At 38.7% G+C, this 24,534-nt stretch overlaps 1 protein-coding gene across 1 annotated transcript; it reads right to left on the bottom strand.

Annotated features, from left to right (window-relative positions):
- On the bottom strand, window positions 1-13,025 carry LOC121512752 (phospholipase A2 inhibitor and Ly6/PLAUR domain-containing protein-like). The gene is made up of 5 exons (XM_041792183.1): window positions 12,974-13,025; window positions 9,418-9,513; window positions 9,160-9,318; window positions 7,095-7,202; window positions 1-586 (listed from the first exon to the last, which is right to left on the bottom strand). The coding sequence occupies exons 1-5, from the start codon at window positions 13,023-13,025 to the stop codon at window positions 369-371; spliced, it is 633 nt and encodes a 210-aa protein (XP_041648117.1). The 3' UTR covers window positions 1-368.
- Between the last annotated feature and the right edge of the window lie 11,509 nt (window positions 13,026-24,534).

Below are 24,534 nucleotides of genomic sequence, written 5' to 3'. Positions count from 1 at the left end.
TGTAAAGATGTGACAGAACGTTTATCCAAGCACCCTCTAAGTTTTTTTCAAAGGCTCTGCCCTTTCCCAAACACCATCTATGAAAGGTTTTCCAGATGGATGTATGAAACATATTCATCTGGCATCCCACGATAACACAAACATGGATTAAACATGACAAAAAAAAGGTTAAACATGACAGAAATGGGTAAAACATGACAAAAGTGGGTTAAATGTAGCAAAAATGCAGGAGGTGAGATGTAGCAAAAATGCGCTGAATGTAGCAAAAATTGGGTTAAAGTGACAAAAATGGTTTAAAATGACAAAAACTGGGTTAAACACGACCTTTAACATACAACATTCACACTGAAGTATTGCTGCTCCTGGTTTTAATTGACAGAAAGAGTAAATGGAGCAAGAAGGAACAGAAACCAAGTCAGTCTGGCAGTCAGAGCTGAACTACGTGGCACAGCTTTCAGACAATTAGTTCCACGGGTACTAGTATAAAAAAAGCCATACCAACTTTGGCCGTCCCATTCAGAGTTATATTCACACATGTTAGCAGATCCACAGCCGAAGACGGTTTGGGGCACGTTTCCAACGGTAACTGTGAATGAAACAAAAAAAAAAAATCTGCTTTAGTAGGCTGCAGTTTGTGGTAGAGCTAAAAGATGATTTTACCATGTGTAAAAGTCACATGACACAATGTCCTAAATGAACCAAAACCCGCCGTGCTGCCACTTTTGAAAGTCCTTTATCACCATTAATAGTCTAAACTGACAGCAGGCAGTCTGTATCTTCTTCATGACATACGACTGTGAAGGCTACAGGCCACACTGCTGCCATCACAGACGCACTGACATGATGCTCAAGACTGACGCTCAAATTTTAAAAATGAATTCTAAAATTAAGGAGGAGTCAGTGGAGGAACGCCACGATTGGGCTGCTGTGTTCATGTTTATGAGTGCCTGTTAAAACCAACTGTAAGCATGCAAAGGAGGCTTGATTAATACCAAAGTATAAAACATTTAAGCAGTCCAACTTTGTATAAATAAAAGCATGAATCACTCGCTCAAAGTTGTTTCAAGATTAAAAAAAAGTAAGGGTTAATGCCCAATGAAGTGTCCAATTATCAGGGATTAATGGACAACGTGGAGGCCTGCGCATCGGACGGTTGCCTCTGCGAAGTCCATTAATCCCTGATAACTGGACAGCTCAAAGGGCATTAACCCACTTATTTCATGGTCACTTGCCAAGGAAAAGAAGTAATAAAACTACAAATTTATAATTTTATGTTTTATGATTAAAAGACAAAGTTTTACTAAAGCAACAATTCCTTTTCCCTAGCAATGCCTGAGATCTTGACTAATAACCGGAAAAGTCATTCCAATCCCATAACGTTCTTAGGGAATGTAAACGTTATTCAGTAATGCAGTAAATTAGTACCATCAATGCCTGTGAATAACACAGAAAGGCAAAAGTAACAACAAACACAACAATAACAATTATAGTCATAATTATCATATATAGAACTAATGTTAAAAAATGCACAGAAATTCCAGATTCTAAGAATAAAAGTTAGATAATACTGATAGTAAAGCAAAACTTAGCTTTACGTTTCAACTTAATTTGATCATAAATAAAATCCCCAGAGCACATAAAAAGTCTCAAAATAAAGTGTTTTATTAAAATAGAAAAAAAAAAAAAAATGGGGGGGGGGGGGACCCCTGACCCCCTATTGCAGCGGTAGGCAACTGGTGGCCCACGGGCAAAACTGGCCCACCGCCAATAATATCTGGCCCACCAGATGCCATTGAATAAAAAACAGAATAAAAAGAAAAAATATTTATATATTTGCTATCACAAAAACGACAATTCCACACAGATTTCAGAACATTCATTCAAAGGTCAAGACAAAATGAGATCCAATAAAATAAAGCAGCATCTGCTTGACTTCAGACGCACACTGGCTTGAGGTAGGAACTTAACTGGCACATGTGCGCTCTGAGAAAAAGGAGAAAAAAAGAAAACTGTGTGCCACTGACAGACAAAGTACAAAATCTGTTTCATTGAATTAAAATAAATAACAAGCTTGGCTCAAAGATAAAATAAATAAATAATAACAGCCTGTAGCAAATTCATTCATTTTAAATAAATAACTTTATTAAATTACGTTTTTGTATAAGATATAATAGTATATGTGAGAAAAAAGTATTTTTTTAGTAGGAAAGACAGGTTTTGCCTGATAAAGATGTAATTTTGGCCTGCCATTGAGTTGGTCAGAAAAAAAACTGGCCTGAGGCCAAACTTAGTTGCTGACCCGTGCCCTATTGAGCTCTTGATAGGCCCATCAGCTGCAGTTACATGAGCATTTCTTTCATGATCAGATTAAATTCATTCGGATCAGAGATTAAAATGTCTCTGTACACATGGGCGCTGGAAGATCCAATCTGATTCAGATATGCGTGCTCAGGCATCTCAATCTGATCTGAATACAAATGTTCTGAAATGCGCCTTATCGTCCCACAGGTTAAATCTACCGACAATTTGCTGTAGAAGAAGAAATTATTCTTCTGCACCTGTAAACCGCCTGACTTACACTAACCAACTCCAAGTGACGGCCAGCGGGCCAGGTCCGGTGCCAGCAGGAGTCATCTGGCCCATGAGACGTTTGGGGGAAAACATGGATAACTCTTTATATTAATTTTCAATATTTACTTATTTTAGATACAAATTTCCACTCACTTATCACAATCTAGCTATGATTATGGCATAGAAAGGTTGTAATATGATGCAATAAATGAGTTAAATATGGTACATTGAACCCTCTTTAGAGCGGGGAGGAGCATCATAAAAAGACGCATGGCAGTGCGCACATCAGCGCAACTGCAGCATCACCTCAGCTCTGCACACATGCTGTCCAAAAGAGGCTGATACAGACTGCATGATTTTTAAGACTGAAGGAGACTAATTTATTTTGTTTAATTTTGATGGGGTTTTTTAGCCGAAGAATTTAACCACCATGCACAGCTGCAATTCGCTCTCTCATTAGAGTCCAGTCCTGTCCGCACCTCTGACTAGTTTTCTGCATCTCAGGTCTTAACAAATATCAGAGCCAGAGGTTTTTGCCTTTTAAAACCAAACTTCTATTTCTGTGTGGGATTAAAACAGCTGCTGTCATGATAGCAAATACTTTCCCTGCGTAATAGTCTGTCAGCCCCAAACGCAGAAATCATATTTCGCTTGGTGAGTGATTCAGTTCAATGTCAGTCTGATTTAACCCCTCATTATAAAAATATGTAATGCCAAACTAATACCAACTAGATTTATTTACATACTATTTAATTTTATGTCAACGAGAAGTGCAATTATGGTCTTGATCACTTATGTTAAACGGGACATCGTTTATAAATCCTGTGGTTTATTTAACTCCAGGTCTTATCAAATGGTAAAAAATTCCTCTCATAACTGTAAAAACAAATTCTTTATAACTAAAAATTTAATCCTAATCTGTGTACAGGCTGTCCTATGACTTGGTGCAGCGCTGAAAGGCATCCAAAATTACGCACGGAGATGGGTCAGTTCATGACGCATGCAGGGGTGTAAAGGGGGATTCTGATAGAACAAATATGCAGAATAATGACTGTAGGGCTTATACATACATTCAAGTCAAGTTTTCACTCAGTAGGTGAGGGTTGTAGCTCTATGAGCACTACGGGAGAGCAGCAGTCCAGGCCAAATCTCAGCAGGATCCTCCTCTCTCTCTGGACTCTGTGTGCACTGATCTCAGGTGGGGTGAAATAATTTCTGGGTCAGATCAGATATTGTGGACAACAGGTTACAAGTGTTTAAAAATGTAAAAAAAATTGCTATGTGGTACAAGGACAGCACATTTATGTCTGTCCTGTTTAGGTTATATCTTCGAACAGCCAAAACATTTTAATGGTGTAATGGGTGGAAAAAATCCAGTGTGTGGCCCTCGGCTTTCTGACCTTGAAATACAGTATTTTCGGATAAAAGTAAGGAACCCTGCATTAAACTGTCAGATGGCTTGCTTGTTTCTTCAACTCATCCCTGCGTGAAAATATTGTTTTGTAAGTCTGTACGTTATATTATCTTAATTTCTACTGTATTGTACTCAGAAATAGACCTTTAGCGTGTGATGCAGACAGATCTGATGTTTCTGGTGCTTCCTCTGTTAAAGCAGCAAGCTCAGCGGTACATACTGCTGTAGTCCATTCATAGGGGGAGAATAACAAAGCATGTCACGTGGGGGAGACATGCACAGTAAGACAAAAACACCCCAAACAGGGAGAGGTGATCAGATCAAGTGTTTCCGAATGAGGATCGACATAAACCACCCCTTTCATTCGGAATGAAATTCCATTCCGAATGAAACGGATCTGTAACCTTGCAAAGCAGATGGATACGCCTGTTTCCTTGTTTTTCACTGCCGGATCCATCTTGCAATGCTCCTATCTGAACCGTTTGGGCCCGGTTAGAAAGTGACAGGACCAATCAGTGACGAGGGCCAGTACTTGCAGCAGAGTCGTGTTGTAAGCAAGCAGCAGCAAGAGCTGGTGCAGTTATGGAGGAAGACATTGGCGTGGATGCTGCTAAAGCGCCAGTTTTATCAAAACTCGACGACATTTCTTCATTAAAAGAGGAACAATGAACAGCAGTGAGTTGTTTTCTTTTCAAAAACGACAAAAGTCGAGTACTTACATGTCTACAGTCGCCATGTTTCACGTTGTTCTAGAGTAGCTGCGCACACGCAGCTTGCTAGCGGCTACATCACGTGTTTTGTTGCACTTATTGGCCTGTAGAGATGTGACAGAACGTTCACCCAATCACACTCCGAGTTTTTTTCAAAGCCTCTGCCCTTTCTCAAACATTTCCTATTGAAGCTTTCCCAGATGGATGTGTGAAACACATCCATCTGCCGTGTCAAGTTACCGCATCTGAAGATTTCATCCCGAATGGAGTGTGTATATGAAGCATTTTCATTCCTATCAGGCGTTTTTTCCGATTGCAAGTGGTCCATGTAAACATACAGTGCTTAACAAATTTATTAGACCACCACCCAAAGTAAGGTTTATGCCACAGCTGCCCTAAATTAACAGCATTGGTAATTACCAACATCTTTTTTTTGTTTCTGCAATGGTTAATACACCAATATGTAGAAGCTCTTTAACCCAAATGATATTTTTGATGCTAAAATATAATTATCATTGTTTTCCATGAATTTTCAAATGTGCTTATTTACAAAAAAAAAAAACTGATAAAACAGGAAAGCACATTATTATTTCTTGATTAATTTGTCAAATTATAGTTATTGCATTCCTGAAGAGAAAAAATAGTTTTAGAGGTTGAATGTTATGCTTGATTCATTTCTGACTTCTCAGAGAAGCCCAGTGAGCCGGCTCAAATTTGGGTATAAAAAGGTGAATTCAGTTTGAAATTCCTCATTCCTGTTCAAAATGGTAAAACGTGGAGAGCTCACTGAAAATGAAAGAGTCCGCATTGAAGCACTTCATGATGCTGGATGGTCTTTGAGACAAATCTGACAGGTGGTCTAATAAATTTGTTAAGCACTGCACCTATTGATGGCCTCACAGTGCATTTTATGATTTTTTTTTTTCTTACTAAAGACAAAAAATCAAAGCAAATAAAAAAATCCTCTGCTATTATAAGTGATAATTAGGGCTGTTAACATTAATGCATTGATGCTCGTGATTAATTTTGGAATCTTAAAAAATAAATCTAAAAACTTGTAAGGCAATTTCATCATAGGACTAAGTTTGACCACAACTTGCTTCCGTAGCCCTCCGGCATGGATGTTTATTTAACTGGGGGTGAAGTGGTGAAAGGGTCAGACAGAGCCAGCAGTGATGAGTGAGGAGACAGACCCAGGTCTGCTTATGGCTGTTTTCTTTTTAAAAAGCTGGTGACTGTTAGTTAAGATAAAACCAGAATTGTGGGTACATGCATTGACGAACTGTCTTTACACCAAAGCACAACGAGTCTGAAGTACTACCTTTGGGCAAAGCACGTCTTTGCTGATGTTAGCAAAGACGCTAACAACAACACAGGATCAAGCCATGATAGCTAATGTTGCTAATGTTAGCAAAGACGCTAACAACACAGGATCAAGCCATGATAGCTAATGTTGCTAATGTCAGCAAAGACGCTAACAACACAGGATCAAGCCATGATAGCTAATGTTGCTAATGTCAGCAAAGACGCTAACAACACAGGGTCAAGCCATGATAGCTAATGTTGCTAATGTCAGCAAAGATGCTAACAACAACATGGGATCAAGCCATGATAGCTAATGTTGCTAATGTTAGCAAAGACGCTAACAACAACACGGTTTCGAGCCATGATAGCTAATGTTGCTAATGTTAGCAAAGACGCTAACAACAACACGGTTTCGAGCCATGATAGCTAATGTTGCTAATGTTAGCAAAGACGCTAACAACAACACGGTTTCAAGCCATGGTAGTCAAGCTACACTGGCAGAGTCCAGTAGACCTGGGTTTGTCCACAAAACGACAACACCTAAGGTAACTATTGCAACCGCCAGTGGGTCACCAGAGACTGCAGACCATCAACATCATTGACAAGGGGCTTTGAGACATCATCCAGATCGCCTCAGAAGACCCGTACCACAGAACACCTACGAGAACTACTGCCACAAGAATCCATGAACTGCATGGCAGCTGAAAGGCAACTAAAGTGGAGCAGCTGGCCTGAGCTACATTTATTACACTGAGGAGAGACCACTGGACATCAGTCAGCAACTTCAGCTACCTCGGGGTAACAGCACACCTGATCATTCACTTTACAGCACAGGTTAGTTTCTACCTGATGTGTTTGTCTGCTGGGCTTGTTTACCGTTTATGAATATTACTGCTCAGAGAATTAAGACACTCTGATTTACTAATCATTACAACAAACCTGAGATGAAATCTGGCCTAGGGTGCCAAAATGGCTCTGGGGTTGAGGGTCTTTGAAATATTTCTATCTGCCAAAGGGGGACCCAGCAAAAACGTTTTGGAACCCGTGTTTTACTGGACCAAATGTCCATGATAACATTCTGTGTGAGAGCTCACATGTATTATTGTAACAGTGGTCCTGTGCGCCTGTACAGTTTTCCATCTCGTTGCATGTTGGAGTATCACATCTGATACACTGCAAACCGTTTGGTGTAACATCAGGATCTGAAACAAAATAAAAATTAAAAAAAGAGTCTCAACAACAGGAGAAAATTGTCAGCTATTTCAGTTCAGACTGGATTTTTTTGTGAAAATTAACACATATACTTAATAAAATCCCTGGAAAACATTTAAAAAAAGAAGGGACAGTAGCAAGACGAGACTGGGAAAGTTGTGTGATGCTTCTAGATGCTCAGAAAACACCAGGAACATAAAAGGAGCACTCATGAAATGGTTAGTTGTTGAAAATCAGTGTTGGTCTGAGGTTAAAAAAAGAATAATATACTTTATCAGTTTGAACATATTGTCATTGTGGTCTAAAATATGGAATAAAGGTTAAAAAAAAGGACTTTTAAATCACTGTATTCTTTATTTGCATTTTACAAAGTGTCTCAACTTTTGTGGAACTGGAGATTGCATTATGTCATGTAAATGTCTACTATACACCACATTCCACATTATTATTTGATTTCAGTGTCATAAACATTCATTCTGTTGTTTTTCAGTTACACTCATGGATGGTATTGTGTCTCAGGGCTCTTTGGATCACTGAAATCAATCTCAGACACCTGTGATCATTAGTTTCTCAGGTGAGCCCAATTAAAAGAAAACTACTTAAGAAGGACGTTCCACATTATTAAGCAGGCCACAGGTTTCAGCAATATGGGAAAGAAAAAGGATCTCTCTGCTGCTAAAAAGCCTCAAATAGTGTAATACCTTGACAAGGTATGAAGATATTAGATATTTCATGAAAACTTAAGCGTGCTCATACTGTGAAGAAATCTGTGGCTGATTCAGAGCACAGACGGGTTCCTGCAGATAAAGGCATAATGAGGAAGGTTTCTGACAGACAAATTCATCAAATTAAGAGAACAGCTGCTAAAATGCCATTACAAAGCAGCAAACATGTATTTGAAGCTGCTGGTGCCTCTGGAGTCCCACCAACCTCAAGGTGTAGGATCCTCTAGAGGCTTGCAGTCATGTATAAACCTACTATTCAGCCACCCCTAACCAATGCTCACAAGCAGAAACGATTGCAGTGGGCCCAGAAATACATGAAGACTCATTTTCAAACAGTCTTGTTTACTGATGAGTGCTGTGCAACCCTGGATGGTCCAGATGGAGGAGTAGTGGATGGTTGGTGGATGGTCACCATATCCCACAAGGCTGTGATGTCAGCAAGGAGGGGGCGGAGTCATGTTTTGGGCTGGAATCATGGGGAGAGAGCTGGTAGGCCCCTTTAGAGTTCCTGAAGGTGTGAAAATGACCTCAGCAAAGTAAAAAGAGTTTATGACTGACCTCTTTTTACCATGGTACAAAAAAAAGAACCAGGCCTTCTGTAGCAGAATTATCTTCATGCATGACAATTCTCCATCTCATGCTGCAAAGAATCCCTCTGTGTCATTGGCTGCTATGGGCATAAAGGAGAGAAACTCATGGTGTGGCCCCCATCCTCTCCTGACCTCAACCCTATTGAGAACCTTTGGAGCATCCTCAAGCTAAAGATCTATGAGGGTGGGAGGCAGTTCACATCAAAACAGCAGCTCTGGGAGGATATTCTGACATCCTGCAAAGAAATATAAGCAGAAACTCTCCAAAAACTCACAAGTTCAATGGATGCAAGAATAGTGAAGATGATACCAAAGAAGAGCTCTGATGTTAACATGGAACTTGGCCTGTTAAGATGTTTTTATTGAAATAGCTTTGATTTCAGTAAATATGACCTCCTAATGCTGCAAATTCAACAAATGACCATTTTCAGTTCTTTACAACCTACAAATATTTTGAAACTTTGTTGTGCATAATAATGTGGAACAGTGCAGTTTGACATTTTTATTCTTGAAAAATAGTTATCATTGTGAGGTTTTTTGAAAGAAATTCTAATTATGCTCTAATGTTTGATAACTTGATAAGGAACAAAGATTGTTGGATTTACAAAAACCTTGGCAGCAAAAATACTCACAGGTGATATCTTCATTGTTGCAGTCATCTGTGTTGCAGCAGCGAACAGCAGCAGCTACCGTCCTCCCGTAATAAGTGGATGAAATGATCTGATTCTGTGCTTCACAGAGTGATGGTGGCACACAGGACCTTTCCATGGACTTTTGTGGAGGACTGCCATCTAAAAGTGAACATGATTTTGAAAGGATAAAAACCTACACAAGGCAATTAAAAGTAGATATTATCTCAAACAGACTCAGGTGTTGACTCTTTTTCTTACTGTAAACGGCAACTGTTGCACACAGCTCAGCAGAAGAGCTACATGATTTAGTCTTGGTTTCTCCATTCAGTGTCTGCAGACACCGAAGAGCTTCAACTGTAATCAGGAGAGAAAAGGGAGAAAGAGATGTATGCATGTGAATTAGTGATACTTACAAAATGAAGAGTTAACACTCAGACATGTCCTTTACTTGGCATGGCAGCATGTAAACAACAATGGCTGCCCAGAGGAAAAGAAAATTCAAAAAGAGATCTCAACATTTTGTATTTACTTCTCCTAGACCAGTGGTTCTCAACCTTTTCAACCCCCAAAATAAAGGTGCCAGAGACCGGGGACCCCTGCTGTACCTGAAGGTGGTTGAACAGCCAGGAACATTCAAGAATAGTCGTGTGCAGACAAGCCTGTCCATAAGGAAGGAAAACATAATTTAAATGGGGTAAAAAATAGCTAAAATTGGTAAATAATGGCAAAAAATGGTGAAAAGGTGGTGAAATGGGATTTTTAAAGAACATAAATGGGTTAAAAGTGGCAATAATTAGATAAAAGTGTTAAAAATAATCAAAAATGGGTGTAGGTGGCAAAAATGGGAACAAAAAGTGGTAAAAGGGGATTAAAAAGTGACTGAAATGGCTTTAAAGTGCAAAGAAATTGGTGGAAATGAGGTGAAATGGGATAAAAATTGATATCAACTGGCAAAAAAAAAAAAAAGGTTAACTGTGGTTAAAATGGGCAAGAAGGGTGTAAAAAGGGTTGATAGAGGCAATAATGGGTCAACAGAGGTAACGATAGGCCTGTTTTGTATGTTGCTCCATACCAAACAAAAACGTCACTTAAATCACCGTCGCCCTGGCTAAATGAGACCACTGAAGGGTTAAAGAGGGACTGCAGACGGACAGAGAGAAAATGGAAAAAAACTGGATTACACATATTTAATGAGATTTGGAAAGATGTTATTAAAATGATCAAAAAGCAATTAAAGAAGCAAGAGCAACCTTTTATTCCAGGGGTGTCAAACTCAAGGCCTGGGGGCCAAATCCGGCCCGTGGTACAATCACACCCGGCCCGCAAGATCATATCCTATTCTTATTATAACTGGCCCTGAAATATAAGGTCTGCAGATTTCCTCCAGGATAAAATGGTGAAATTAACCTTGATAATATCAAATATTCTTAAGTCATAAATGTGAAAAAATAAGGAATAAAATAAGTAGAGAAAAAGAAATGTGAGAAAATCAACACATTTGTGGTTTCATTTCATCTTTTTTAATTTTGAATTGCACAATTATGACTTCAATCTATTATTTGGACTTTAATTTCATATTTTGACCATTTTCAAGTTATAATTTTGACTTTTGTCTCATATTTTGACTTTGTCAATTTATTATTTTCACTTTTATCTCATATTTTCAGCTTTCCAATTTATGAATTTGAATCTTTCTAATAATTTTGTCTTTTTCAATTTATAATTTTGACCTTTTCAAATATTTTGGCTTTGTCCATTTATTATTTTCTCTTTTTATCTCATATTTTGAGCTTTTCAATTTATAATTTTGACTTTTTATCTAATCGTCTGAACCTTTCAATTTATTATTCAACCTTTATCTCATATTTTGACCTTTTAATTGCACCATTTTAAATTTTAAGTCATATTATTGCCTTAAAAACATGATTGTGATTTTCTTTTAATTATATTTACCTTTGAAAAGCCTTATTTTCACATCTAATTTTGTGTTTTGACCTTTTAGCTAATACATTTGAGTTTTTATCTCAGATTTTCAGCCTTTTAACTACTCATTTTAACTTTTTAAATCTAAAAATCATTTATCACCAGTGCTAGTTTTTCTCCATAATTTATTACTGGTGAAAATGAGGTTAACAGTTTGGTTAAATGTGAACCCTGTTAGACCCTCATGTTAGACCTTAATTCAGAATTCGGCCCCTTCTGTGATTGAGTTTGACACCCCTGTTTTGTTCTAACCTGATTTTATCCCATCGTTCTAATCCCAGAGTTTTATTTGAAATTTTAGATTCTATCACTAACACCTCTCCCTGTCATTTTATTGATGCCTCACATGAGACTTGTGAGTCATTTTTAACATTTTTTACAGAAAAAATTGTCAGTATTAGGAAACAGATTTGGCCCCCGACTTTGTTTTACAACCACGCTGATCCTTTCATCATTGTTTTAACTGTTTTAATCCTATCACTATGCCGATTTGATCAGATATTTTATCTAAGATGACTTCAACCACATGCAGCCTTTACACCACACCCACCAAATTTCTCAAAGACGTTTTAGACACGGTTGGGCCCAGTATTTTATCCATTATTAATAGCTCACTTTTAACTGGCCATTTTCCTTCTGCTGTTAAACACGCTGTGGTCCAACCGCTTTTAAAGAAACCAAATCTTAACCCTTCTGATCTTAGTCATTTTAGACCAATTTCTAAACTCCCATTTTTATCCAAAGTTACAGAAAGTAATTTTAACACCGATTTTAGATTTTATGAATGAAAAATGACAGCACAGAGACCGCCCTCCTCAAGTAACAAATGACCTTCTTTTAGCTGAAGACAGAGGAGAGAGCTCAATTTTAATTCTTTTAGATTTAAGTGCGGTATTTGACACAGTTGATCATGCCATTTGAATTGAACGTCTCCAGACCTGGGTTGGTGTCAAGGGTTCTGCACTTAGTTGGTTTTATTCCTATCTTTTAGATATTAAAATTGATTTGATGATCTGAAACATTTGAGTTTGATAAATATGCAAAAAAAAAAAAAAAAAAAAATCAGGAATCAGAGAAGGGCCAAATACTTTTACACATCACTGTATAGGCTCCTCACAGTCTCTCTGTGTCTCATTATTGACAATGAAACATTACAAGATCTCTGCTTTAGGTATCAAATAAAACTCCTTTGGCTATTGTCTCAACCATTGCTCCTAGTAAATTTTAGGAGAAACAAAAAGAAACTAATGAGAAAAATCTGAAACTTTAAAGAGGCTGGGACGAGAATCAAGACTTTGTCTCATGAGATGTAGAAAAGAAAGACTTGAGCAGTGAAAGTTTCCTCTGGGTGTGTCTGACCATGCCATCTTCGTCAGTTGGAACATGTCCGTTATGGTTCATATGCTGACATGCCAAGTCATAGAAAACCTTACAGGGCATTTCTGAGTGTTGACTCACCTGTGCACCTTTATTTTGCAACAAAACAGGTCACATTTCTGGAGTATGCCCATTTTTTTTTACCTTCATAAGAATAAAAAGTATGAACTATATCCAGGGAGGTCACTCTACTGCAGGTAAATCAAGACATAAAGAGGGTTGAACATTTAGGTTTCTGTCAAAAGTGAGGCATATTTTTACCTTCTTAAATGTGCTCTGAGTCTGCTTTGAGAATAGACTAATATGATCTTTCATGCATTTACTATGAACTGCATACTACAGTTACTCATTAAGTCGCTAAATGTCCCTTGTTATTATTATCCTGACAGCTTTGATTAAATCCATCTCTAGTATTAAAGGAAGAAATAAACCTGACAGGAGAAAGCAATGTTACCAGAGCTGAGGATCGTCCAGACGAGAGCAGCAGACAGAGTCAGCTTCATCATGATGGATTCTTGATCAGATATTGGTTTCAAGGGGAGGAACTTCCCGTTTTATAACATGAGATTCAAAGGAGGAGGATATTTCCCCCTGAAGGTGTGTCTAAAAGCAAGCCTGCCTTATCAAGATCTTTCCCTTATTAGGGAGGAAACTATGAAAGGGAGAGTTTCCCAGAGACCTGTCATGATCCAGGTTCTGATTTGTTAGGTTATGAGTTTTTCTAGTGTATTTCCTGTGTTAAGTTTTGATCCCTCGAGTTTTCCTTGTTCTGTGATTTCCATGTTTTTAGTTTTACTTTGTATTTAGGTGTCCTAGTTTGTATATTTCTGGTGTTTCTTGTAGTCCTTGTGCTTCTGTGTATTATGTGCTTCATGTTTAGGTTACTCCCCATGTTTTATGTTGAGTTACTCCTTGTATTTCATGTCTAGTTTATTCCTTGTTTTGTGTTAAGTTTTTTCTCCTTGTGTTTCATATTTCGTTAATTCCTTGTTTCATGTCTAGTTTTACTCCTTGTGTTTCATGTCTAGTATTCCCTGTATTCAATGTTTAGTTTTCATAGTTTGTTTATTCTAGTCTTTAGTTTATCCCTGTGCTTTATATTTAGTTACTCCTTGTGTTCCTTGTTTAGTTACTTCCTGTGCCTCTTGTTTAGTTATTCCATGTTTAGAATTACTCCCTGTGTTTTATGTTCAGTTTTCCCCCCTTGTGTTTTAGTTTCCCTTCTTGTGTTTGGTTCTTTGTATCCTTCTGTGTTTCCTTTACTCAGCTTCTAGTGTTTAGTTTTGTCTTTCAGTCCTCGTGTGCTTCTTGTGTTAGGTTCCATGTTTCCTGTTTTATTTTGTGTGTGATTCTAGTTTTGCTTCCTGCTTCAGTTTCCCTCCTCGTTGATTACCTTCACCAGTTTCCACCTGTGTCTGATTGTCCACACCTGTCCTCCATTGATAATCACTCCCTGTGCATTTAAGCTCTCTGTCTCCCTGTGTCTGTGTCAGTTCATTTGATGCCTTCCTTGTGCCTGTTACTCCTCGTGTTAATCTCAGTGTTTTCTCCTCGTGCTCCCTGTGGATTTTGCTTTTGTTGGACTTTGTTTTTAATAAGTTTTGGTTGATGGCTTTTTCCTCGTGATCCTCGGTTGCTTTTCTTTGGACTTTGGTTTGTTTTATTAAATCCTTTTTATCTACATTTGGGTCCTCTGTTTTGAGTTTTTGCCTGAACCTGTGACAAGACCAGTGTTAGCAACTATTTTTAATTTTAGTCTAGTTTTAGTCTTTAAATGAAATGCATTTTAGATTTAGTCCCACATTTTAGTCATTTCTGTCCTTTTAAGTTTTAGTCTAGTTTTAGTCCATAAAAAGTCATCACATTTTAGTCTTTACTTTTAGTGCAAGCATTTATTCTCTTGTCTAAATCTGGTACCAAATCATGGTAGTGTGTCCTCTGCCAAACCTGGGGTCCCTGCTTTCTACAGCTGAGAGACAGAATAGATATAGCTGTATTGTTTTTGACAGATTTACCCACAGTGGAGAAATATCATGGATCTTGAATGTCCAATGAAAACTAAATTACATTTTAGTCTAGTTTTAGTCATCTTGATGAAAACTGAACTTAGTTTTTGTAGTTTTAGTCATCACAGATCTGTTTTTGTTAGTTCTAGTCTAGTTTACGTCATGAAAAAAGGCTGTTGACGAACATTTTTAGTCAGAGTTTTAGTCGACGAAATTAACAGTATCAGAGACGAGGCTTTAAAACATATTTTAAGTTACTTTTACTAGTTTCGCAAGACTTGAGTGGATTGTTATCTGACATACAGAGTTAAATTTAGTGTACAATATAAAGAAAGTGACTAAAGCAGCCAGGGGTGGAAAGTAACTAATGACATTTACTCAAATTACAGTAACTGAACAGGTTTTTTGGGTGCTTGTACTTTCATGAGAACATTTTAAAATCTGAAATTTTGCTTTAACTTAAAATGAACCCTGCATGATCAGACAAGTTCATCTAGTTGGATCGATATCTGTATCTTACATATGTATGTTGAACTAAAACTCTCACTAGATATCTGCAGTTTGAGTAAATTTGAGCTCATAAACTCACCAGGAGGCCTCCATGTTTTGATCTGCACTAGGTTTATCGGTCAAAATAGACAGGAAAATGCCCAATACAGTCATGAATGAAAGTATTGGCACCCAGGGCTTGACATTTACACCCGCCAACTAGTCAAATGCGGGTGGATTTCGGCCATGGCGGGTAGCAGCGTGACTCTAACTAGCCACGATGGCGGGTTGAATTTATTAGTGTCACAACTAATGCTTCACTCTGAAAGTGCTTGTCTGTTAGCCATTATGATTTAGGCTTGTTACAGAGAGGCTGTTCGGCACATAAAAGCTCAAATTTCCCTCCAAAATAACTGAAAAGTGGCTGGTCTCTTCATCCATTCATGCGTTTTTACGCAGCGCCAAGGGCTTTGATGCTTTAGTATGACACACACAAACGCAACACTCACACACATATATGGACACACACTCGCACTGACATGTAGGTTAGACTGAAGGCTTCTATCTGTTTAGGGACAATGTTTCAGAATTTGCAGGATAAACTCAGACCTGAACTTTCTCTTTCTGCTTTAAAGTGCCTCTCTGGTCCGTGTCTCTTTTGGTAATTGGATATAACGTTTGGAAACAGATATCAAAAATAGAAAAACGACTGGTTATTTGATTTTTGTTTTAAAATAGAAAAACCAAAATTGAAATACAGCTTGATTTTCTTTTTTGTTGTCTGGAACGAGTAAGGAAAAGTCAAATCACGGTTTGATTTTCAATTTTCATTTCTATAAAGAAAATAGAATATCGCACAAGACACAAATCGAAAAATGGCCCGTATATTTGTTTGGGATTACCGGAAGTTGTCACCGACAAGATTATTGCTCATACTGACCAGTAGATGGCGACAGCGTGGCGCCTACGGATGCCAACCTTCGGAAAACCCGGCAGAAGAAGGAAGGGGCGCTACTGGCGGAGAGAAACCAAACAGTGGCACATGGTCAGCGGGTGTAAGATAAAGGATGGAGGTGGAGACTTATATCATCTTCAGAAAGGACAAACGTGTGTGTCTGCGGGAGACAGATATGTCTGCAGAAAAACTTGGCCGCATATTCCAGGTAAAGAAAATTTAAGTGCTAGATATTTAATAAGCTTATAGTTTTGCATTAGGGCATTAGTTTCTAAAGCTAACATGTTAGCCAGCGAGCTGGCCAAGTTAAATTTCCTAAGCTAGCGGAGCCACTGGAGTCGAGGACTGTTTTGAGTGTAGGTCACATACTTTATAGCCTTATGCATTGTATTTTATTTTGCGTGAAGAAATTTAAGGTTTCACCTTTGATACTTGCAGAATAGTATTATTTATAAAAGTCTGAAATTTTCTAAGGGTTATTCTAAATGTCTTGACAGGTCTCAAGTCAAAGTCTGTACTTAACAGACGACTCAAACGTGGCTTTGTTCCCGGGAGAATCTGTTTTTTTCAGCTCCCTTGACCTAGTCTCAAGGAGTCACTATGAAGTGCATGGCGAGGATGAGGACTCTTCATCTGCAAACGTCACAGGCCATCGGTTCACATTCATGAGAGCACCCGCCGCTACAAGTTCATCTGGACAGAGGACATCCTCAGGCCCCCTCAGAGCCGTGGTCTCTAAAACATTCCAAAGGTAATTCCAGCCGTGTCATTGCTTTATTGTGGTGATACAATACTATATGTGTAAGAATATCTGCTCGTGTACCATTACATATCATCAGCAGTTTTATTGACTATTCTGTAGTTTAATTGTTCAATTTGTTGTAAATTGTGTCACATATGATGGGCACATTTTCAGCTCTTTTCCTTGACTTTGATTTCTGCAAGAAAGTTTCAGAGTGTATTTCCTTGTGTAGCACTGAAAAATTGTACTTTAGAGAATTAATGTAGTTAAGGTTACCTGACTCCAAGGCTGATGTCATTTCAAGGTACTGTTTTCTAAATATTTTCAGTTTAACTGCAGTATAAAACCGTCAGCTATTTCCCCAATTATAAATATTCCCTGTGATAGAAAATTATTTTATGTGGTGTTTTTGCAGATCGGTGTACCTTGCAGAGTTTGTTGGTGGGAGGCTGAGCCCCAGCAGAATGGTTGTGATTCGGTTTTTGGAGTGCGAGGCTACTCTTCAGGGAATCATTGAAAAAGTCCAAGATGCAATTGGAAGTCATGACCCCCTGGTATTGACCGATGCACAGGGAAATGCTATCTTAGAGTCTGAAGGCACCACAGGTAGGCAACATTGTTTTATTTGTAAGCCTTTATCAGTCTCATGAGTGCTTATGGTTACTCATTAATTTGACCATTTATATTTTTTCTGTTTCTCACCCCTTCTACAAAGGCTCATCCTACTGGAAACAAAATGCACGAAAAATTCTTGCTGTACAAGATCGGGACTTCCAGGGTTTACAGAGCTTGAAAAGGAGGAGATTGAGGTATTTTTTAAGTTACTGTATACTCAAGAGTCCAAAAGTAATAATGACTATAATTTTTAAGTTTTATTTATCCTTACCTTTGATGTTCAGACTTTTATTTTTACAAGACCAAATAAGGCCATGCTACACTAAATAGGCTTAGTAATGTCCCACCACCCCAAAATCAAAACCATTAAAACACTACCAGATACAATCTTATGTATGTTTTTTTTTTCCACAGCCGAAAAGAAGAAGATGCTGCAGGCATTGGAGAGGTTGCAGAGAAAATAGAGGAACTTGTACTAGCATTGCAGAGCCTACCAGATGTTACGACAGCAATCAGAGAGCTCACCAGTCTTGCTTCCACACAAAGAGTCATCCTAACTTCTTCCCAACTGCAAACCATCAAGCAAGGGTTCTGCTGTGTTATTTGTATGAGTAAGTGCAGTCAGCAGTTCCTGTCAATTTTATTTTCTATGCATCAGAACTTTAGATGTACAAAACACAATAACAAGTCTCTACCCAAAGTCAGCTGTTTCTCATTTACTGCAACTTATAACAGATGTACTTTAACCAACACAGTATTAAAAAGACTTGAAGTTGATTGAGTTTTTTTCTACATATAAAAGAACAGTCAAGGAATGGTGGAAACATGCACACAGAAACCCTATTTTCCTTCTCATCCTTCTTTTGTAGAGTTCATCGAGGAGCCAGTCTTCACCCAGTGCTGCAGAAGTATCATTGGTTGCAAAACCTATGTGGAACTGTGGCAGGAGACCTCTGTACACTGTGCAAAATGTAGAAGTAACATTGCAGGCAACAACATGTATGAAGTTGCTGGTCTTTCAGAGGCCTTTGCTGTTCTGAGATCCCTTTATGATGAGCAGTAACATTTAACACTGTGATACCCAATTAACTGGTAGTTTGTATTCAGGTTAATCAGTTCAAACTTAGTGTTGACTTTCTTTCACTACAATTAACAATTCATTTCTATGTTTGGTCTGGTTGTTGTCATAAAGGTGTTGAGCATAAACTAGAGGGAGAGGGAAGTCAAAAATGTGACTACTGTTGTCTAGTTTTAGATTTAAACACTTCATTGTTTAGTTAAATGCAGCTTTTTCAGCACCAATCAAATCTGTAACACCTTTACACCAAAATGTATCCTGTAAAGAATGAAAAACACATTTTTTACATTTGGTATCATCAATCTAGACACTAAGCTTAGGGTACGAGCGGAAATCTGGTCTGAAATTTGAAAGAGCATGGATACAAAATCAACATTTTTTTTCTGCTGCCAAGCAGAGCATTCATTTTCAGTCAAACATGTTCTCAACACTTTAAAATCTCAGGGATTCTGGAGGCAAAGATTGTGATGAACAAGCTGAATGGAATCATTTTATGTTTTTTTGCTTCTTTTGTTATGTTTTAAAACAGATTTCTGTTACAATTATTGAGGTCAAAATCATAAAACCACTCTTGCAGGATACTCCAGAAGTCCGTGCTGGGTTGATAGCTGCTCAGCTCTTAAGTTGAACTGTAATCATAACACTTCTTACCAAAAACCATTTGCCATTTAAATGCTCTTGTTCTTACTAATTTGTGTCTTGTATGGTCGAAAAGACCAAATAATTTTTCACACGTTGCGCTGAGTTGTGTTTATAAGATGGAGCAATGCCTCTTTGAAGGGTGCAAATTCATTGTTTACTGCTCTAGAAAACAAGACTGAAATATCTGGATATTGCTCTGCAAACTGATTTTCAGCTGTTAGCTTGTCCTGTTTGGTTAAAAATGGATCAACTCCAAAAGGAGTGTGTGCTGTTAGTGAAGATCCCAGCTGTTGGCTGTAAAGGTCTGCTGCTTCAAATGAGCAAGGTAACAGTTCTTGTGGGATTTTTTTGGGGCACCCATGTTCCGCCATGTCATTTGGTACACCTCTGCCTGTGAAATAAAGACCACACTGTTGGTTTCCAAATATATGAAAGATTGTTGTGATTAATTCTTTCTTTGTAACACTGGCTAACAGTATACCTGGAATTCGATGAGCATTCCATGACTCCACCACCTTTTTAAGACCAATCTGGCACAGCTGGCAAGTCAGGTTAGATACACAGAATCTCACAAGGCTGTCATCCATGTCTAGTTCCTCTTGATCCACCAACTGCAGAAGGGCCGTCTTCAGCGGATAGTTGACACGATTGTTGACCTCAGGCTAAATTCGTTGAACAATGTGATTCTAAATTTACAACAAAGATTTGTCTTGTGTTAATTGGTGTGTTGCTGAAATGTACTGCACAGTTCCTTTTAAAACTAAGTTCACTTACTTAGTAGGAAATTTACCCAAAGATCTGCTAAATGAGTGGGTATAATGTTGACTGAAAGCTGAGATGGAACATTTACAGTTTTGACAGAAATTCTGCTCAAGGACTGTTTACCTAATGGGCACAAAAAATGTATTACATAAAAAAACATACAAAGTACAATGGAAATTCTAAACTCATGGGGTTCTTCTGCAGTTAAGATTAGGGCCAGTTTTCAAAAAACCCAAGAAGAATAATGTGTTACAGCAGGACTGCATTCAACTGGGCCAAGTTTTAAAATAAAGAAATATAGCTGGGCCAGAAATGTTCAGCGCCCAGTAAGCAGCTGATAATATCAAATTTCAAACCAATATAGATCAATTTGATGAAAAATTTGCACTTTTTTTTTTAATAGTCTCCCTTTTCAATTTGGCAACACATAGCACATCAAAAAGTGCATAAAAACACAACAACAGAGCTGTATTTGAACATAACCTGAGGTAGTAGAAATGTTTTTTTCACTTGAATAATAAATAAATAAAAAAATAGAATAAACAATAAAATGAAATTCTGTCAATAATAATTTTGGTCAAATCTAGCCCAGGCATATCTCAAAGTGCACGACATCTAAATTTGCAAAGTTGTAGCTACAATTGAAAAGGACATGTTTTATACCCAATATCTTGGGGCTACTGTCAGCATTGCTAGCCACACTTCAAAACAACACAGTGCGTTGTAGGTGGACTGTTGCTTGGCTACGCGGAGTGTTGCGTTCACAGTCTGAAATACTGTAGGAATTTATGAAAACTTGCGAAACAGGTTGCCCTCTGCATCTCTGGCATGACCACAGGCTGGACAACTTGGGGGTTGGTTCAGGTCATTAACCTGGGGGCCGCTAATTGAATAGGCCTGTGTTACAGCATTCTTAATTCAAAGTTTAGAAAGTGCAATAAAAGCATTTCTTTAATGTATGCAAGAAAGCAGTATGAAACTGAAGCAAACCGTAAAAATTTTTTTTTTTTTTAAACACAGACTTGTATTGTACCTTTGTGGATGAGGTCTGCAAATAAGGCCTTCTCTCCTGATTATGACGATGAGATGACAGCAGCTCCTGCATGAAGAGTGTAGGAGCCATAATGTAGTATGTGTGTATGTGTCACGTGGTGTTTGGGTTGCTGTGGTAACACACGGGAGCTTGGGTCACGTGATGTATGTGGTGAATGCCGGTTAGGACTTAGAGGCGTGCTTACCTGCAGTCAGGTGGAGAGAGGGGAGCGGGGTAGCCGTAATTTTTGTTGACCGCTTCGCTTCGCTTTGCCTTTTGTTTGCTACTGTGCACTCGAATCCGTCCAGTGTGTAACCGTGCAAGCTGCTGTTTCATTAAAAACACCTAAAGTGCCTTCAGAGCCTCAGTGTGCTTCTCTTGACAAGCCAGCAGTGTGTCAGACAAATACAGGACCCACACCTTTCCTCTCAAGCGACAACGCTGGTTTTTGGAGTCGCTACACTTTTGTCAACAAAAAAAAAGGCGTTTATGAAAGCCATCACTCGCAATACAAGCCACAAATGAGCCAGGACAACGCAAAGTAAGTGCCACACAATAACGCCGGGCATGACGCCACATCCAAACGCCATTTTATGAAGAACAGGTAAGCTACCTGTTTCTTGTTTGTTTGTGGATAAGGAATCCGTGTGCATTAATGTTGGAGAGCCCTTGTTTGGGAGTTTCTGAATGAAGAAATCCTGTTCGGATAAGGATGTCTGTGCGCTATGTTGGCTCAGCGCGCGCTTTGATTGACGTCTGTTTATTGTGGATTAAATAATGCGATGCTTTGGAGTTTCAATGGAGTTGATGATGATGCCGCTTTGTTGAAATGAAATGCTCTATTCATCACGCACTGTGGATTCATTTGAATATATTTGATGCAATGTTTCACTGAAGAAACCGAATGAAAGAGGTCAAAATGAGTCAAACAAATGGTGTTACCTCGTGCTCTGAAATGGAGTCCGGGAAAAGGAGAGTAAGCAAACTTACTGAAAAGGCCTTGGTGTATAAGGTGGAAAAACTGCAAAATGAACGCAAAGGTTTTGTGAACAAAATGAAAGGAATGGTACCAGAAATGAAAGAGCTCATGAAACAAAAGGAAAATGTGTCTCAAATAAAAGAATTTCTGGGGAAGTTGAACAAACTTTGTGAATGTGCTAACAATGCTCACAATGAATTGTTGCCACTACTGCTACAAGATGAGGTTGATAAACAAGTTGAATGGTTTTCAAGCATCATGAAATACACTGAAACATTTCAAAATAAAACGAGACAATGGATAAAGAAAACTGAACAACACCACAATAACCCACAGGAACAACAAGAATCAACAGAAATGAATGAGAACATGTGTTTTGTGGAACAAGCTGAAACAAATGAACTTTTATCAAATGTTTGTGATGGAAATGAAGATGACATAAAACCAAGTGACAGTATTTCCAATGTTGGATCTCACAAAACCTCTCGGACCATGCGCTCTACAACTTCATCTGCATGCTTAAGAGCTGAAGCTGAGCTGGCTGCTTTAGCCACAAGACAAAGGTTATTGGATGAAAAACATGCACTAGAAGAGGAAGAGCTATGCAAAAAGAAAGCAAGACTACAACTGGAAGAAGAGGAGGAACAACTGCGCAAAAGGAAAGAAAAATTACAACTGGATACTGAAATTGCAGAAAAAATGGCAAAATTAAACGTACTCAGAACACAAAGCACAACAAGTGGGAGAAGGTCATCAAAAGTTTCAGATGGAATGAATTCATATTTGGAAAAAGGAAAATCTCAACAACAACTCAATGTGAATGCAGAGGAATTCCATCCATCAGCAGCTGCAAAACCAAAAACAATAAAGAAGGATGAAAAGCAGTCAGTTAAACACATTGTGATGGAAAATGTAACACCCTCATACAATAAAGTCCCTCAATGTTCAGTGTTTGAAGATGAACCGGCCAACACACATTACGTTCATCAACGACTTACCTCAAACTCAAATACAAATGCACCTGATGTGGAAAACAATGATGATGTTCTTGGCATTATGAGGAAGCAAAACGAAATAACAACTTTGCTTATACAACAACAATGCCTCGCAGCCCTGCCAAAGAGAGAGATCCCAATATTTGATGGTGATCCATTAAAATACCACACCTTTATGAAGGCATTTGAAAATGGAGTTGAGAGAAATACAACAAACAATTCAGACCGTCTATACTTCCTGGAACAGCATACTAAAGGACATGCCAAAGAACTTGTGAGGAGCTGTCAATACATAGACCCAGAGCATGGATATTTGAGAGCCAAAACTTTATTAAAGGAGCAGTTTGGTAATGAGCAAAAAGTCGCCTTTTGCTACATGGACAAAGCCCTTTCATGGCCTGCAATAAAAACAGAGGATGTGAAGGCACTACAGGACTACAGTCTATTCCTCAGAGGCTGCTGTAATGTGATGGAGGATGTGCTGTATCTCCATGACTTGGATATGCCTTCAAATATGCTGAACATTATAAAAAAGCTGCCGTATAAGCTCCGAGACAGATGGAGAAGCCAAGCTTGTGAGCTGCAGGAACGTCAGCAACGAAGAGCAAAGTTCAGTGATATTGCAGATTTCATTGAAAAACAAGTCAGGATTCTAACAGATCCTGTCTTCGGCAATATACAAGATTCTCCTACAATAACAAATAAAGGAACATACAAACCAAAGTTACAGCCTCGATCCAAAGGAGCCAGCTTTGCCACCACAGTTGGACCTGTGGAGAGCAAACCTCAGCCTGCAAAGAAAGACAAAGAAATCAAAATATCAGGAATGAATACATGCATTTTCTGTGGTGCAGGACACACACTGGTTACGTGTGCACAGTTGGGAAGAATGGCACATGAGAAGAAGATTGAGTTCTTAAAGGAAAATGGCATTTGCTTCAGCTGTTTGTGTACAGGACACATTAGTAAGCACTGCCGCAAGAGGATTTCCTGTTCAAAGTGTAGCCTGAAGCACCCCACTGTACTCCACAGAGAAAAGGATTCAGAGCAGGCTGAGAGGGATGCAGAGGTCTGTGTCAACATGCTGGTGTCAAGTGGTCTTACAGGGGCTGGAGACCAAGATTGTAAGCTGCCAATTGTGCCCGTCCAAGTAAAATCTAAAAAGGGAAGCAAAATTGTTACCACCTATGCCTTTTTGGACCAAGGGAGCACAGCAGTCTTTTGTACAGAAAGCCTAATGAACAAACTGCAACTCGCAGGGATGAGAGGACACATCCTTCTACGCACTATGGGCCAACAGAAGGTTGTGAGCAGCAATACATTGTTAGGATTGGAGGTGGCTGCACTGCACGGGGACAAATTTCTCGAGTTGCCCAAAGTGTACACACAGGAATCCATGCCAGTGTATAAAGGAAATATTCCTACTAAAAGGGATATTAAAAAATGGCCTCACCTGAAACACATTCAATTACCTCAAATTGATGCAGGAATTGAGCTCCTGATTGGAACTAACGTGCCAAAAGCCCTGGAGCCATTGGAAGTGGTGTGTAGTGTGGATGGAGGACCATTTGCCACAAGGACTATGCTAGGATGGACCGTTAATGGACCACTGGGAGGCAGCAGTGAGGAGACTGTCGACAGTAAACAGCCACAAATAACTGTCAACAGGGTCTCTGTTGTGAATCTAGAGGAGCTTTGGCAACAACAGTTCAAAAATGA

This window comes from Cheilinus undulatus, linkage group 7 (genome assembly GCF_018320785.1).
Source record: "Cheilinus undulatus linkage group 7, ASM1832078v1, whole genome shotgun sequence".
NCBI classification, from domain to species: domain Eukaryota; kingdom Metazoa; phylum Chordata; class Actinopteri; order Labriformes; family Labridae; genus Cheilinus; species Cheilinus undulatus.
This window is presented reverse-complemented; position numbering and strand designations above follow the sequence as displayed.